This window comes from Salminus brasiliensis, chromosome 7 (genome assembly GCF_030463535.1).
Source record: "Salminus brasiliensis chromosome 7, fSalBra1.hap2, whole genome shotgun sequence".
Lineage (NCBI taxonomy): Eukaryota > Metazoa > Chordata > Actinopteri > Characiformes > Bryconidae > Salminus > Salminus brasiliensis.
In genome coordinates, this window is record NC_132884.1 from 42633704 (window position 1) to 42651131 (window position 17428).

General features: G+C 43.3%; 1 protein-coding gene across 2 annotated transcripts; it reads left to right on the forward strand.

The window, feature by feature from the left end:
• The first annotated feature begins 9808 nt into the window (after nucleotides 1-9808).
• oser1 (oxidative stress responsive serine-rich 1) lies at nucleotides 9809-16942 on the forward strand. Of its 2 annotated transcripts, XM_072684927.1 has the most exons (4): nucleotides 9809-10149; nucleotides 12295-12405; nucleotides 14032-14142; nucleotides 15713-16942. In XM_072684927.1, the coding sequence occupies exons 2-4, from the start codon at nucleotides 12320-12322 to the stop codon at nucleotides 16476-16478; spliced, it is 963 nt and encodes a 320-aa protein (XP_072541028.1). In that variant the 5' UTR covers nucleotides 9809-10149; nucleotides 12295-12319; the 3' UTR covers nucleotides 16479-16942. The 2 variants fall into 2 exon arrangements, with proteins under 2 accessions (XP_072541028.1, XP_072541029.1); XM_072684928.1 differs by having other exon boundaries at nucleotides 9809-12405.
• Nucleotides 16943-17428: the final 486 nt, after the last annotated feature.

Genomic DNA, 17428 nt, shown 5'->3' on the forward strand with positions numbered 1-17428 from the left:
TGTAGATGTGATGGTGGGTCAGTCAGGAGTGTACTGTAGATATGATGGTGGGTCAGTCAGGAGTGTACTGTAGATGTAATGGTGGGTCAGGAGTGTACTGTAGACGTGATGGTGGGTCAGGAGTGTACTGTAGATGTGATGGTGGGTCAGTCAGGAGTCTACTGTAGATGTGATGGTGGGTCAGGAGTGTACTGTAGATGTGATGGTGGGTCAGTCAGGAGTGTACTGTAGACGTGATGGTGGGTCAGGAGCGTACTGTAGATGTGATGGTGGGTCAGGAGTGTACTGTAGATGTGATGGTGGGTCAGGAGTGTACTGTAGATGTGATGGTGGGTCAGTCAGGAGTGTACTGTAGATGTGATGGTGGGTCAGCCAGGAGCATACTGTAGATGTGATGGTGAGTCAGGAGTATACTGTAGATGTGATGGTGGGTCAGTCAGGAGTGTACTGTAGATGTGATGATGGGTCAGGAGTGTACTGTAGATGTGATGGTGAGTCAGTCAGGAGTGTACTGTAGATGTGATGGTGGGTCAGGAGCATACTGTAGATGTGATGGTGGGCTGATGGGGCTGAGACCTGCTGTTCTACTTTGTGGTGTAAAATAAATGGACCGTGTTTGACACAGCAGCCTCCTTTCACTGGTCATATGTATTTGGACGCAGATATTCAGATGTGTTTTGGGTGCCTTGCTCTCACTTTATTGGTTTCCCTTTCATTAATCACAGCATCCGGATTTGAAACACTGTCAAGATAATTTATCAGGTAATTTTTCAGGAATGTTTCCTCATGAATCTCCACCTACGTGTTACAACACTTACATTGTTGCGTCTAAAGTGTCTTCTGATTTTCATGACATCACCATGCACCAGTAGGTGGGGAAAATAACACTGACCAGTAATATCATGTTTCACCTTGTACTGAGCCACATGCCACAGGGGGCTTATAGGCAGCTTCCAGGGGGCCCCAAGCAAATTCTGGGTTATTAACATACCACTGTGTTTTATGTGTGTCCCTGAGGGGGAAAAGTGACTGGTTAAACCTTTACATCCATGATACATTGTGTTTAAACCTAAACACACTATATGGACAAAAGTATTGGGACACCTGCTCACTCATTGTTTCTTCTGAAACCAAAAGAGTTTCTCCTGCTTTTGTTAGAGTAACTGTCTCTACTGTCCAGAGAAGAAAAAGGCTTTCTACTAGATTTTTTTAAAAGCATTGCTGTAAAGATTTGATTGCATTCAGCAACAAGACTGTTATTGAAGTCAGAGTGTTGAAGTCATCATCCCCAGCTCCCCAACTCATCCCAAAAGTACTGGATGGAGCGCCACCATCATCATTCCAGAGAACACAGTTCTTCCACTGCTCTACAGCTCCTCAATGCTGTGGGGTTTTATACCCCTCTAGCCCACGCCTGGCATTATTAGGCAGCATGGTGCTTAAAGGTTAATGTATCCCATTCTGTTGGCGATGCTTCTCTACTGGGACTAGACAAGCTGTGTGCAATGCATTCATTAGAAGGGGTGTCAAACATATATAGTGTATAGTTTGATTTCAGGTTGACTTTAAATAATAAACTGTGAACAAGTAGCCTATCGATCTCATTGACCCCAAGAACACTGCAGAGTTTCCACCTCAGCTCAAAATCGCTTGCTGACTCAGATAAACCACGGTTCAGCAGTTATCCTAATGCAGCACTGAAGTGGTTGGACCACTTTAGCTCTCAAAACCCCATTACAAGATCGAGGCCGAAAGCGTAAGGTGTTGACCGCTGTCTTTACTAAAAAAGGCCAAAGATAATTGCTTCCACATTTTCTGGACCACCAGAGAATAACAGCATGCTGTGATCTTCACTCACATGATGAACATCCAGGACGTTTTTTCGCCAGGTAGCTGCAGCGTGACCAGTCTCCTCCTGTATTTTTCTGTCTTACCTTCAGTGCTGATTATCAATAATACACTTTATTTAAAGCCTTATTTTAATGGTGTACAACTGCAGTGTGACATACCTTCACATGACTTCCATCATCAATATTAAAATTCCTTCCATATTTACACAGTTCCCTCAGATGTCTCAGAGACTTGTTGTGTAAAACATTAGGAAAAATCTGGAATGAAAGGTGTTTGTCCACCATTAAGTGATGAATTAGAGTGAATATATACTATATAAATAATTGGGCCTGATTACAGTTTAAGATTGGAGATATCCAATGCTCAAAGTGGGCCTGTACATTTACATTTACATTTATGGCATTTAGCAGACGCTCTTATCCAGAGCGACTTACAAAGTGCTTTGCTATTTACCCAAGAAAAGCCTTAGCTAGTTAGAATAGGCTAATAATTCAAAAGATACCTCTAAGCTTTAGACATTACTAAACACAGTACAATAAGGCGACCATAGAACTATTCGTCCAAGTACTCTCTGAAGAGGTGGGTCTTCAGTCTGCGTTTGAAGACAGCGAGCGACTCGGCCGTTCGGACATCCAGGGGCAGCTCGTTCCACCACTTTGGTGCCAGGACAGAAAAAAGCCTGGACGCTTTTCTTCCGCGGATTTTGAGGGATGGTGGGTCAAGCCGAGCCGTACTTGAAGCTCGAAGGGCTCTTGGTGCGGATCGGCTTTTGACCATTGCCATCAGATACGGAGGGGCTGGTCCGTTCTTGGCTTTGTAGGCCAGCGTCAGGGTTTTAAATCTGATGCGGGCAGCTACAGGAAGCCAGTGGAGAGAACGCAGCAGTGGAGTGACATGGCTGTACTCACCGGTCCCACTTTTCCTCTGTCCCGTTTCTTGCCACAGACTGCAGTGTCAAAATTCTGACTTCCCAACTCACCAAGTTAGGGAACCAAATTCGGATGTGGAGACGGAATTCAGCACAGCACCAGTACTCTTTTCTGTTGTCTCTGTATAATTACACCATATGAACTGCATTACCCAGGACCGTCAACTGAGTGGAGTGAGTGTTATATACATATGGATATGGACAAACGTACTGGGACACCTGCTCATTCAGTGTTTCTTCTGATATCAAGGGTATTAAAAAAGAGTTGATCCTGCTTTTGTTGGAGTAACTGTCTCTACTGTCCAAGGAAGATTTTGGAGGAACATTGCTGTGAGGATTTGATTGAATTCAGAGATCAGAGTGTTAGTGAGGTCAAGATGTTTGACGATCACCACCCCACCTTATCTACACACTCCCCAGCTTAGCCCAAAAGTACTGGATGGAGCTCCACCACCATCATTCCAGAGAGCACAGTTCTTCCGTTGCTCCACAGCTCCTCAATGCTGGGGGGCTTTATATACCCCTCTACTAGCCCACGCCTGGCATTATTAGGTAGCATGGTGACAATAACTTCATGTTTATCTGCTCTAGAGTGTTCTATACTATTGGAAATACTTCTGTACAGGTTAAAGTAGCTGAATGCATTCATTAGAAATGGTGTCCACAAACATTTGGACACATAGTATATATTTTATTTACTACTTTCAAAAAGGTCGATGCACATGCCAATAGGAGCACTGGCACTTTTTTGTTTCCAGTTCAAGCACTGAAGATGCACTTTCTGCTTACCTTACCCGAAGTGGGTTCCTCGGTCATTAACGTCACAAGAGCCCACTGTTGATACATGGAGCCCACTCTCCAAACTAACCACAACCATCATCCCCACCCACTCCTCTAGACCTTCACTACACCTCCCACTGAGGATGAAGAACTCCAAACAAGAAGCCCTTAGACCACTGCCAGACCACAATGGCGATGCAGCATGGAAAGCAACGGCGGGCTTCAGAGCGTGGCTACCCCTTCCCTTAGTCAAACAGAGACGCATTTCATCCCCATATATGGCAGACTGGAACGAGATGGTGACGGGGTGAGACAGGGACAAGGAATTATGGGGTGGAAAAGTGAATAAGATCAACATTTAGTTGAGTTAGTGAGGTGCTAAAGTCATATCGACTCAGTGACGGCCTACAAATAAAGGGTTTTTTTATAAAGACTTGAGGCCCAGGGTTGGATTTCTCACTATTCCTTTATTTTTAAGGTTCAACTCCACTGCTTTTAATGATCTTCTTCATCTTTTACTTCCTCAATAAAGAAGATTTCTAATGTTTCAATTGGGTCTAGGTTTAGGTTGCAATAAAAATGAAATTGGGGGGACCAAAGTACTTAGATTATTAATCCAGTGCTGGTGAAAGTCTCACAGTTCCACAGTAGTAGGTAGAAAGAAGTCATTGATAGGTGTAGCTACTTTGTCAAAGTTTGGAAGAAGACCTAAACTCACCCTCAGTTGAGAAGGACTTGGTTTAGATGGTCAGGAACAACCAAAGAACCACCAAGACCTTCCATGAACTGGAAGCTGATGGAACTGTCTACAGTAAAGCACGTTTTACAATGCCATGAACTGAGATATTCAACATTCAGGAGTTGTCATATGCACAAGCAGTCACACTGTACAGTGAAATTCTTACTTTGCAATTCCCCCATTTACCCACATAATCTTATAAATATCAATATAAAAATAGAGAAACAGAATAAACATAATAACAAAAAATAAACAAACAAAATAAATAAATATATAATAAATAGAATATATATATATATATATATATATATATATATATATATATATATATATATATATATATATATAATACATAATAAAAAAGGTAAAGGTGCACGTATTTGTCACTGTACAGCGAAATGTGTCCTCCGCATTTAACCCATCTGGTAGTGAACACACACTCACACACACACATGTGTTAGGGGCAGTGAGTACACACACACACCCAGAGCGGTGGGCAGCCAACTCCAGCGCCCAGCCGAGCCCGGGAATCGAACCCACAACCCTGTTATCGATATCCTGGCGCTCTAACCACTGAGCCACCACTGCCACAAATATATATATAATAAATAATATATATGTGCAATTCATTTGCAATTACCTGTAAATAACCTGTAATAATAATATTGTTATTGTTTTTTACTTCTATTATTTATTTCGTGTATATAGTAGTAATTTATCTACGTTTTTGTATCTGAGTGTCTTGCTATCCCTTTCTGCTGTGACACTGAGGATTTCCCCACTGTGAGACTAATAAAGGATTATCTTAGCATATCTTAGTCCTTCAAATAGGTCATTATTTGGAACTGTATGTTATATTATATAACTATATTAATAGTACACATGATCACTGAAACATAATGAGCTATAATCTGAAGGTTTTCCCATAGTCCCCAAACCAAAACTGAAAGACTCTTAGATGCTACGAAAAAGCATTTACAAGCTGTGATTCTGACCACAGGGTGTGTAATAAGTACTGACCATGCAAGGTGCCCACACTTTAGCTTCTGTAGAAGTGTGTTATCTTTAACCTTATGCCTCTTGGAGATCTTGGAGATATGCTACAGCTTTATATCGACAGACAGTTGGATGAATGGATGGGTTGATGGACAGCAAGGCAGTTAGTTAGACAGACAGACAGATACATACATTGGCAAAAGGACAAAAGGATTGAGGCACCCACATATTACACCTACAGGAGCTTTTATAGCATCACATTCTAAACCTATAGGCATTAATATGGAGCTGGACCACTCTCTGCAGCTCAGACAGCTTCTGTTCTTCTAGGAGACTGTGGAATGTTTTGTCCATTCATCCAGAGGAACATCTGTAAGGTCAGACTCTGACGTTGGACGAGAGGGCCTGGCTTGCAATCTCTATTCTTGTTCATTCCAAAGGTGTTGGATGGGGTTAAGGTCAGACCTCTGTGTGGGCCAAGCAAGGTCCATAAACCCTGCCTTTATGGACCTTGCTTTGTGCACTGAGGCACAGTCAGTCATGCTGGAGCAGACAGGGGCTTACAATGTCCAGAATGTCTCAGTCTGCTGAAGAATTCAGGATTTCCTTCACTGGAACTAACAGGCCTGTAGGCCAGCCTCTGAAAAACAACCATATAGCATTATCCCTCCTCTACCAAACTCTACAGAAGGCTTAGTGCCAGATAGAAAAGTGGGGTTGAAACCAGTACTTTTACACAGAGTAAAAAGCTTAAGTTGATACTTTAACTTCTATAGAAGTCTTTCTAAACCCTAGTATCTCCACGCTTACCGGAGTCAATACTTTTCACACCTTTGAATTTAAGCACAGTTTGAAGGTGAATGGAGCCAAACACAACACACCATGGAGCCCTGCAACTTCAAGCAAGCTCAAGCGGGAAACATTAACGTCCCATCATCAGATTTCCATAAGTGCACTGAAAAGTGATAGTTTTAATGAGAACTGTGAAAATTCCCCTTTAACACTGGCTCCTGTGGTCTCCTCAGATGCAGAGGGGTATTCGGGGGCTAGAGCGGGCTCTGAGAAGGCCGTCATTGTGTTCATGAATAGTCAACTGTATGGCTGAGCCTGTGCTATGGCATGTCTATAAATTGAGTGATGGCAGTCTACGAAGCTTAAGTTTGTTTGGACAGGACTTTACGCCTGGTAGATATTATACGAGGTCCGCAGGAACCTCAGGAACCACACAATGCATCATTGTCTGAGTCTGGCCTACTGCACAGGCTATTGCACAACAGCCGAGTGTTGAACGATAAGCACTTGAACCCCAGCCGCCGCCGTCGTGAGTGTTCGGACCATCTGAGTTCGGAAAAGCAATATTCCCAAAGCAGGCTGGAGCTTCTTTAATCTTTGGTAATTGTGATGCCCAGGTTTGATTCACACCAAAACACACCAGGCCTTGTTCTGGGTCATGTTCCTGCTCCTCTAACAGTGTAATGAGGTACAAGAATGAATTTTAATAACATCAGGAATGTCACGGCGAGGGCTGGAGTATAAGGCCTGATTCTCACACAGAACAGAAAACCTTTTCAACACATGGGGTCTGTGGGAGATCTTCTGGCATGGTCTTCTCAGTGGAGGTCGTGTAGAACACAGTGGTGCTGTGGCACCCCTCGCTGGTGGCTTTTTAGTATTACATGTTAAAATAGCCTGAAACCACCCTGTCAGGTTGGATAGGGACCAATTTTTAAGTCTCTCCAGAGATATTCGATTGGGTTTCCGTCAGGGCTCTGGCTGGGACATTCAAGGACACTCACAGGGTTGTCTCTAAGCCCCTTAAGCTCCTTGTCTCATTGGAAGGTGAATCTTCGGCCCAGTCTGAGGTCCAGACCTCTCTCTGGATCAGGTTTTCATTAAGAATCTCTCTGTACTTTGCTCAATTCAGTCCTTCAGTCCCAGCCGCTGAAAAACACCCCACAGCAAGATGCTGCCACCACCATGCTTCTCTGTAGGCTTCACTGTGTGTAGTTCCCTCAGTAAAGTGAAGAAGTGTGTGAGTTGGGACGCAGCCGCAGCCGTGCGAACAAATTAGCACGTGTACGTTATCTATCAAACACAGGTTTTAACAGTAAGATCAAGACGACGTGATTTAAGAAGACTTTTTTAATACGATTTTTTTAAGTATTATTTTTTTAAATTTATAATTTTATATTGCATTTTTTTCTTGTTATTGTGTGGATCACACAGGACCTGGTGACGCACCCACCTTATTCAGACCTCTACTTGCCTTCTGTCAGACCTGCGTCTTACATCACCTTTAACCCCATTTGTTTTTAGAGTGCAGATATGGAAATGCCATTTTTATAGTACACAGTTCAGGCACCTCTGCTCAAATGACAAACGTCTGATTGTATATTAGTGTATTTATAAGAAGTTTCTCCACAGGAAACATACATTTCTATTTTCTACTGAATTTAACACAACAGAAAACATGCAGTGTTTTAATATGATAGTAATTTGCTTTTGACACACATCTTACATAATGTTTATTTTTTACAATCTGTGATGAAGTCAGAATGCCTGACCCATTACCAAGCTTGCTTGGGGACATTTTAATGGACACTGGGTATCAAAAAAATAAGAATGTGTTTGTACTTACCTGAACCTGTTCCTCAAGAACTCTCTGGGGGACTGGCGGCCCTCGGCTTACCAAATTAGGGTGGGGGGGTCTTCTTCTTCTGTCATGCTGGAGCAGACAGGGGCTTACATTGTCCAGAATGTCTCAGTCTGCTGAAGAATTCAGGTTTTCCTTCACTGAAACTAACAGGCGTGTAGGCCAGCCTCTGAAAAGCAACCATATAGCATTATCCCTCCTCTACCAAACTCTACAGAAGGCTCAGTGCAGTCAGTGCTTGGGGACATCTTAATGGACACTGGGTATCAAAAAAATAAGAATGTGTTTGTACTTACCTGAACCTGTTCCTCAAGAACTTTCTGGGGGACTGGCGGCCCTCGGCTCACCAAATTGGGGTGGGGGGGTCTTCTTCTTCTGGGATACCTGTGGAGGAGAAGACGGTTAAGTTATTAATTGTAAAGTGATGATACTTACCTGTAATGTGCACAGTAAGAAAATTAAATGTCTGTATATATTCTGTAGCAATGGTAGAACCCAGGTAGATTAGGGGCAGGGCTACAGATTTAAAAGGGGGAAGTGGGTAACCTAGGGGGCCTCTTTTGGAGGGAAAATGTTGTGTCTAGACTACTAGACAAGGGTACTAGACTAGAGTCCAACGCTCACTGTCTTCAAACCCAGACTGAAAAACTACTGTTTTCAGCTGTTCTGCGGCACCATGGATCCTCTGTAGCAGCGGCCAATCGTAAAAATAATTAAAAATAATAATATACAGGTAGGTAATGTGAAGAAAACAAAATCAATCGGCAAGTAAACTTGCCTTATTTATTTGTTATGTATTCATAAATGTATGTATTTGTATATTTAATTTCTATTTGCATATTTATCAGTTATTTTAATTACATAAGAATATTTTAATATGGGCTCAAAATATTGAAATTTATCTTATTTAGTTTATATATTAGTGTTGAAGCAGCCACTGCGAAAGGCTTTCTATATAAAGAGGCAAGACTGTGATGTAACAGTTTGGGGGGTTTAGGAATTGGAATAATGAGTTTGTGGAGGAGGGGCTTAGTATAAAATCAGTGGAGCCAATCAGAGATTTAGGGGGAACGTTCATATTTTGAAGGGCACTGCCCACTGTCACCATCAATTGAGGCAGAGTTACAGACTCAGCAGAACTTATTTGTAACCACTAGGGGGCGCTCTAGTCAGAGATTTTCTATCTAATCAACACATATCTAATCAACATTCTATCAACATAAAATATTTGTTGTTGAACAAATCACTTACTACAAGGAGTATGTGTGTGCACATGTTTTAAATGGAGTGAGGATTTGATTGCATGTAGCAACAACCCACCTCATCATCCCCAACTCCCCAACTCATCCCACCCAAAAGTACTGGATGGAGCTCCTCCACCACCATCATTCCAGAGAACACAGCTCCTCCACTGCTCCACAGCTCCTCAATGCTGGGGGGCTTTATACCCCTCTACTAGCCCACGCCTGGCATTATTAGGCAGCATGGAGCCAATAGTGTCATGATGTTTATCTGCTCCAGAGAGTCCTATTGTATTGGCAGTACTTCTTCTCTACAGGACTAAACAAGCTGTGTGTGCATTTGCACATCTGTGTCAGCAATGGCTGCAACTTAATGTTAGCTGAATCAATTAATTACAAGGGGTGTCCACAAACATTTGGACATGTAGTGTACTTTAGGTTTACCTGCACTTTAAAACGAATTTATTTATTCATCGATTCCCTCTGATCGATCCTGTGCCCTCGTGCTGAACCACACGCTGATTACTAATAAACCCCGCATCCCCAGAATGGCCTGGAAGTTTCGATTGCGTCACTGCGGCATGACGCGTCCGTGTTGTGTGCGCCCTACGTCATCGTAGCGTGCGCTGCTGCAGAGTCACTGTGCTGCGCTGCCCCGACTGTAAACAACAGGCTGAGAACCAGAGAAGAGTCTAGAACAGAGAACCTTCCAGCCAGGCGACAGATGGAGGGGTAGTTAATGTGTACGGAACCCGGTGAGGTTTTTCACGCAGCGCCCGTGCGGGCAGACTGGCCCAGTTCGGTGTGAGAGGACGGATTTGGCTCGGTAAACAGAACCGCGGCTATCGGAGATTAGCGTTAGCTTAGCTTAGCTTAGCGAGTAGAGGCCTACGCTAAGGCGGCGCTGCATGCCCGGACTGAACCGCCTGGGTTGGATCTCACGGGCTGGAGCCCTGGAGCCGTGAGTATTTCACCCGTTTTTTACTTTTAACATGTAAATAAATAAATAAATAAATCTGGATGGAAAGTGCGACCACATATCTAGCTAGCATAGCTAACTCAGCTAGCCATTAGCATAGCTAGCACTGGCTTGGATAGCCAGCCTAGCTAGCTACCTATGCTAAATACAAACATTTATTATTTTTAATAGTAAATATCATCTGAAAATATGGAACTAGTGTTAATTACAGCACTAATGTAACTTGTCTTGCTAAAAAAACCCAAAATCCAGCACGTGTAGCCAGCTAAGCTAGCTGCTCTCCTTAGCTCCTCAAAGCCATTGGCTATTATTAGCTCGCGCTAAGGCAGGGTTCCTCTAACCCTGAAGGACCCAAATCCAGTTCAGCTGTTTGGAGATTCCCCTCCACCCTTCCTCCACCCTTCCTCCACCCTCCATCCACCCTCCACTCAGATCAACCAATGTAACCTAGGAATGAACTAGCTAGCTAATTGGGGAGGCTGGTGTAGCACAGTTGGTATTGACACTAGGGCTTGCAGCAGGCTAGGGTTCAATTCCTTGACCTGGCTGAGGCTCCTCACACTACTCCAACAAGGCAGGAGGATATGGGCTCCACACTGCATCAGAGACACCAGCATTCACACACCAGCTCTGCAGAAGGAAGAGAGGAAATATATAATACTCTCAATGGACAAAAGTATTTGGACACCTGTTCATTGATTGCAGGTGAAAGAGTTCATGGTGCTGTTGTTGGAGTAACGGTTTCTGCTGTCCAGGGAAGAAAGGGTTTTACTGGATTTTGGAGGTGCATTGCAGTGAGGGTGAGGTGAGGGTTTGATTCATGCATCAGCAAGAGCGTTAGTGACCCCACCTCATCCTCATCCTCAACTCCACCTCACTTCCACTGCTCCACAGCTCGATGCTCTAGCCCACGCCTGGTCTTAGGCAGCATATTAATTCGTGAGGGATGTCCACAAATATTTGGACATGTTAGTGTTGGTTATAACACCAGGGCTAGCTTGGGTTCAGTTCCTTCACCTGGCAGAGGCTCCTCACACTACACCGACAAGGCAAGAGGATACGGGTCAGCACTGCATCAGAGACACCAGCGGTCACACACCAGCTCTGCAGAAGGAAGGCTGAACTGCTGTCAAGTTTAGTGACCGTTCTAAGTACGGAGGAATTCAATCTGGTATCCAGCGATACGCCGCCAACACTGACACTGCAATGTTGAGGATTTGAGTGAACAGATGACAGCTGGGCAAAATGATGATATTTTATCATATCGTGATAAATATTGTTATGGTGATAACAGTAAGCTTCTCTAATCATATGGAGGAGACTGTTAGTGTTAATAAACATCTACTGATCAGCTGCAGGTTTCTAACATTACTAACAGTGTCATTAGACTGGGGTCATTAGATGAAGAGCAGCAGATGTTATAGAGTATAAATCACTGTATTCAGTACAGGAGAGGATCTGAATAGCAGTTTATAAGAATCTGTAGCTACTGATGACATTATGTATTCTGATAAATATTGTGTATCGTGAAAAAGTCTTTAAACATCGTGATGTAGTATTTTACCGTATCGCTCAGCCCTATAATAATGCTGTTTTAGGATAGCCAACATTTTCTTAAGCTCAGCATGTTTTTATTAACAGGTGGGTTTGTGGAGATCATGTTGTTTTCTCAAGATAAATAGGGAGTGATCTCGGTACAGAGGAATTGGAACTAATATTTGTAATCTTTTGTCTTACACATCTAATTAGCTCATCTTAAGCAAATGACCTTAATTAAAACAGCTTTTAAAATTAGTTTTAATAAAGAAATATGGCCGAATATCTGCCTGAACTCATCTCCTTCTTCATTGTCAGAGGTGAAGTGTTAGCTGTTGTGCTGTCGCTCTACTCCAGTATGCTGGTCTAAGCCTCAGAGTTGCTCAGGCCTGCACTGCTGTCTTCCACCAGTAACAGCACTGGAAACAAAACTCTTCCCACTACAGGAGTGAACCTGCACAGCAACAGGGCATCATCACTGTAACGCAGTGGCTGCATTTCTGTGAATCTTAATGCATAAACGCTTTAATAAGATAATAATAAATGTTAAAAGGTAAACACTGTTTTAAGTCGGTCGTGGCTTTTCTGCAGTTCTGAGGCCCTGTAAGGCACTAGCATGGCCACTGTGAAGACCGGAGGAAAGGAGTGTGAGGAGGAGACACTACAGACCGCCTTTAAGAAGCTGCGTGTGGACGCTGAGAGGTACGTTTCTATTGTATTTTATTATTATTTAGTTCCTTATTTTTCACTTTTTTATTTTTGTTTAGGTAGAACCGGTTGAAATGTTGGCCCCTTTGTTGTTGAGTCTTTGAATTAGCTAGCTGACGGATCAGATCCTGGCATACATTATTATAGATGGCACACTCACACTCTCTGATGTGGTGGTACCGTCACAGTCAAAATCCCAAAACGCCTGGCATGGTCAGGGGGAAACTGGCCTATAAAGCCAAGACTGGACCAGCCAGCCCCTCCGTACTTGATGCCGATGGTCAAAAGCCGATCTGCACCGAGAGCCCCTCCAGCTTCAAGTACGGCTCGGCTCGACCCGCCATCCTTTAAGATCCACGGAAGACGAGCGTCCAGACTTTTTACTGTCCTGCACCGAAGTGGAGGAACGAGCTTCCCCTGGGTGTCCGAACACCAGAGTCCAACGCTCGCTGTCCTCAAACCCAGACTGAAGACCCTCCTCTTCTGAGAGGACTCAGTGTGCAGAGAGTGTAGAGTATTGTCTCCAGACTGGATCAGACGGTCGCTCTGCCCGGGCTGACCTAACTCACATGTTCTATGCATGTCCCAGATTACCCTGTTTTGGTCCACTGTATTCAAATCCTTGTCCAAGGCCTTCGATGCTGAAAGAGAGAGAGAGAGAGAGAGAGGCGCGCTGGTGTTTATCTCTCTCTTTACTCTGTCTGTCTGTCTCTCTCTCTCTCTCTCTGTTCTCACCCTTTGATTCGAAACAACTGGAAATAAACAAGTAGTTTAGTAAATTTGGGCTTTAATTACAACTCGGGAAGCCATGGTGGATCGGACCAGGATGATGTGTGTGGAAAAACACATAGAACATGCTTAATTAACACAGAACAGGCTGTATTAACTACCTCAGGGGGGCGCTATAGATTGTAACGTTCACAGCTGGGGTTTTTTTTCCGGTTGTATCAAACGCATCAAACGGCCTTGCGAACCGAACCCTGGCTTTTGTCTACCGTTACATCCTTTTTTTTTCTTACCCTGTATTATCTTACTTCCATAACCTGCAGATTCATCCTCTCCAGACTTAACAAGACCAAGAATTACCAGTTTTTATTATTATTGTATTCTTATATTCATTCAGAAATGTGCACACAGTCTGTACAGTAGTTTTTTGTTTTATTAATTTTATTATATATTTTTCCTTTTAATTTAATTATGAATATCAGTTCTGTTTGTAAAGAGAGTTTTACTAAGGGGTGTTGGGATAGAAAAAGACTGGGGGGGTGTTTATTTAGTTAATGAAGAGTGGATTAATTTCAGTAATTTGCTGAAATCTGTAGTAATAATATTTTCCTTGAGCTAAATCCATTGTCTGTTCTGGACTTGGTGAAGTTGTCTAGAAATTGTGCCATAATCAACAGTCCGAAGGTATTAGCTGACATGATTACCCAGGAATTCCATTTTATAGTGCGCTCCTGTAGGCAGTAATAATAGACTGGAGTTCAGGCTACGCCTCAAGAAAAATACTGCGGCTGCTCTGTTTGTTTTGGAGAACAGTGTGGTGAGATTGCTTGTGTAGAACTAGAGAAAATGTGCCTGGAAGGATGTTCTGGTCATTGTACATGTGTATCTTGCTAGCTCTGCAACCACAGTGCATGTCTGCGAGGCCTTGGCGTCCAGAACAGGAGCTCGAGTCAGCACAGATGGAGCCAAACCCAAGATTACTTCCCCGAAAGAGAACTGGCTTGGGTGAGAGGCTTTTTTTCCCCTCTTCTCTTTCTTTCTTTTTTTGGCTCCCACTTAGAGATGCACATTACAGCACAATTATGTTCAGTGTTGTCGTAGTAATGGGCTTGTTTATAATGGACCAGCCCTGCTCAGCGAGAGTGACGGGAGACCTCGGAGGTTGTGCGTCATTTTGTGGTCAGTGATATGCCCAAATAAGGAAAGGGCTGGTTTTGCTTTTGGGAATAATGAGTATTTCTGAAAATTGAGTTTTTGTTTACAGTAGAGAATGTAGGGAGCAGAGACGTGATCCAAAACTGGAAGATTTTGTATCTTGAGTTTTGTTGTGTTTCATTGGATCCTATAAATTATAAGGTAATTTAGTTGTCCATAAGCAAGCTGATAATACTGCATCAGTTGTTGTTGCATAAAAAAAGAAAGAACGAGAAAAAATAGGACAATATTTAGAGGTATAAACTGTTCCCTTTATTTTGTGAACTGCTCCCTCTGTTTAGAGGGGGTGCTTTAGTCAAATTGAGGGAAAGATTTATTTAATTAATGGAAAGTTTTAGGTCTATATGTGTGTATATATACACGTGCGTGTGTGTATATGTATATATATCTATTATATATAGATCTATTTCATTTTTATTTATTAATATTATAAAATTTTTCTTTAGGGGCTTTGTAGACACATTAGTTTGCATATAGCAGTATTTAGATGCACTATCATTAATGACCTTATAATTTAGAAGATCTGGTGACATATCTGGGGGGAAACTGGCCTACAAAGCCAAGACTGGACCAGCCCCTCCGTACTTGATGGCGATGGTCAAAAGCCGATCTGCACCAAGAGCCCTTCCAGCTTCAAGTACGGATCGGCTCGACCCGCCATCCTTTAGGATCCACGGAAGACGAGCGTCCAGACTTTTTACTGTCCTGCACCGAAGTGGTGGAACGAGCTTCCCCTGGGTGTCTGAACAGCAGAGTCCAACACTCGCTGTCCTCAAACCCAGACTGAAGACCCTCCTCTTCTGAGAGTACTCAGTGTGCAGAGTGTAGAGAGTGTGGAGGACTGGGTCTCCAGACTGACTTCTGTATTTAGTAGAGTCTAAGATTAGAGGATCTTCTGGAGTCTAGTCTGTATAAACTAGATAAGGGTGTTTTCTGAGTGACAGTAAAGCTCTTCTGTAAGAAGCTCTGGAGAAGAACGTCTAATAAATGCTGTAAATGAAAACACATACAGGACAAAACCTCTCAGGTTTATACTTTATACTATATTTATTATTATTTATTTAACACAGGGAGCAGTAGTGTCCGTTTCAATGATGTTTATTATTTCTGAGCAAAGACCTGCTTAGACCTGGAGATCCTTATTTGGGCATAATGGCGAGTATGAGGCAACGGCACGTCCCCCATTTCTATAATGGCTCTATAATGGAGGAATCATTATCCATAGTTGTTTTAGGCTTAAATGTCCCAAACTGAAGCTAAATTTAGTCCAGATTGTGATGAGGTCATTGCTTGCCACTTTTCACTCGACCACTAGATGTCCTTTAACCGCTGCTCTGTCTTGCTTCACTGTTGCTTACAGATGCACGCGGAAGTCCTCCAGAGGCTTAGCGAGAAGCCAGAGACGGAGAAGGTCAAAGTCCCCCATCCTCCACCCTCCGAAGTTCACTTACTGTAGCTCCAAAATGCCTACTCCTCCTGGCCACCTCAAACACAAGAGCCCTCCAGAGCCGGAAGCCCCTGGTGCCCCTCTGGGCGTTCCAGCCAAGAAGGAGCTTCTGCCTGCTGGTCCCCGTTCGCCTGTCTTTGGAGTGTCTGGCTATGAAACTCCTCTTCCAGTTGCGTTAGAGAACCGAAGCTCCCCTCTCCTTCGCACTGGGACCCCGTCAGATGACGAGAGCAGTTCTGAGGGTGGATCCTGCCTTGGGAAGGAACGTTCACCAGCTCCTTCAGAGGAAACCGGTGCTGCAGCTTCAGCGTCTCCTCCGTCTGACTTTAAGTCCCTGTGCGAGCTTCAGGAGAGCACTCAGTGCTCGTGCGGTCAGAGGGAGTGCCAGTGCTCCGGGTGGCAGGGCGTGGAGGTTTACTCGTTCACAGGCCTCCGAGACGTGATCTCTGAATGCGAGAGAAAGCTGCCCAGCCCTCCGGACGCGGCTCAGAACTCCAGAACTCAGACCGGAAGCAGCAACAGTGCTGGATCGGGAGCCTCCACCTCGCCTCGTTCTTGCTCCGAACAGGCCCGTGCCTACGTGGATGACATCACTATAGAGGACCTGTCGGGCTACATGGAATATTACCTTTACATCCCCAAGAAGATGTCGCACATGGCTGAGATGATGTACACTTAAATCAGTTGAAGGAATATCACAGTAAAGATCAGCATACTGATGAGTTTGTGTAGTAAGGTTTTCATTATTGGATTTAATAAAGATGAATATTGAGGGATGGATGTAATAAAAGATGGGATGGTTTATGGAAAACGGCTAGGCATGAAAACATTATTTAAGGAGTTTTTGATCTCTGTTGATGTCCTTTTTTTTTTTTTTGGTTCCCTTCCATTCGGTGTCCCTTTGTTTAAAAAAACTGACTAGAAAACTCTAATGGCTCGCTTGTCGGTTGTTTTCTCTGTTTTCTTTATGGTTGTTCTTTCATCTGGTTTCCAAACAAAATTGCCAAAGTTCTGCTGCAGAGGTTTCAGGTTTGATTTTACTGGTATATGCAAAATTGGAATGCCAAGTAATAACTCATGTGATCACCATGTGTTGACTTTTGTGTTTCCATTGATTCATAATAAAACACTTTTCTGGGTAAAGCAGGGTTTGCTGTTCTGGAGGTCTGTTTATTCTGGTTTCTGGTTTTGGCTGAGTCAGATTTCTCACTAACACATCCTACATACGGACGCTTATCGTCAGGAGAGTGGGTTGCACAACGTCCAATTTCTCAGTAAGAATAATAGCTTGATTCTAACCTCAATAATATCTCGTCTGCTCTGTTATTAAACAGAATTAATGAGAATTCTGGTGATTCTTTTAAATATTTCTGCTTCAGTCAGAGAGTGCTTGGTGTGAAACCTCTACAGAAACCTACTGAGTCAAAGCTGGAGTTCTACAGTAGAGGTTGAAGGGAAGCAGACGCTGCCTGATTCCTGAGCCACTGTTCTACCAGAGTTCTGAGAAGATGGGTGGAGGGATACATTGGGGCTGTTGTGCAACAAACAAAATACTCCCCAAAGAAAAATACATTTTCCAGATGTTTCGCTATTTCATCATCATCATCATTCCATGTAAAATTCAGAAGA

Bases quoted from the DNA above. Each gene is read 5' to 3' on its own strand.
- oser1 (XM_072684928.1), top strand. From the start codon at position 12,320: ATGGCCACTGTGAAGACCGGAGGAAAGGAGTGTGAGGAGGAGACACTA. The intron at 12,406-14,031 runs GTACGTTTCTAT...GTATCTTGCTAG, and splicing joins CTGCGTGTGGACGCTGAGAG to CTCTGCAACCACAGTGCATG. The intron at 14,143-15,712 runs GTGAGAGGCTTT...TGTTGCTTACAG, and splicing joins CCGAAAGAGAACTGGCTTGG to ATGCACGCGGAAGTCCTCCA.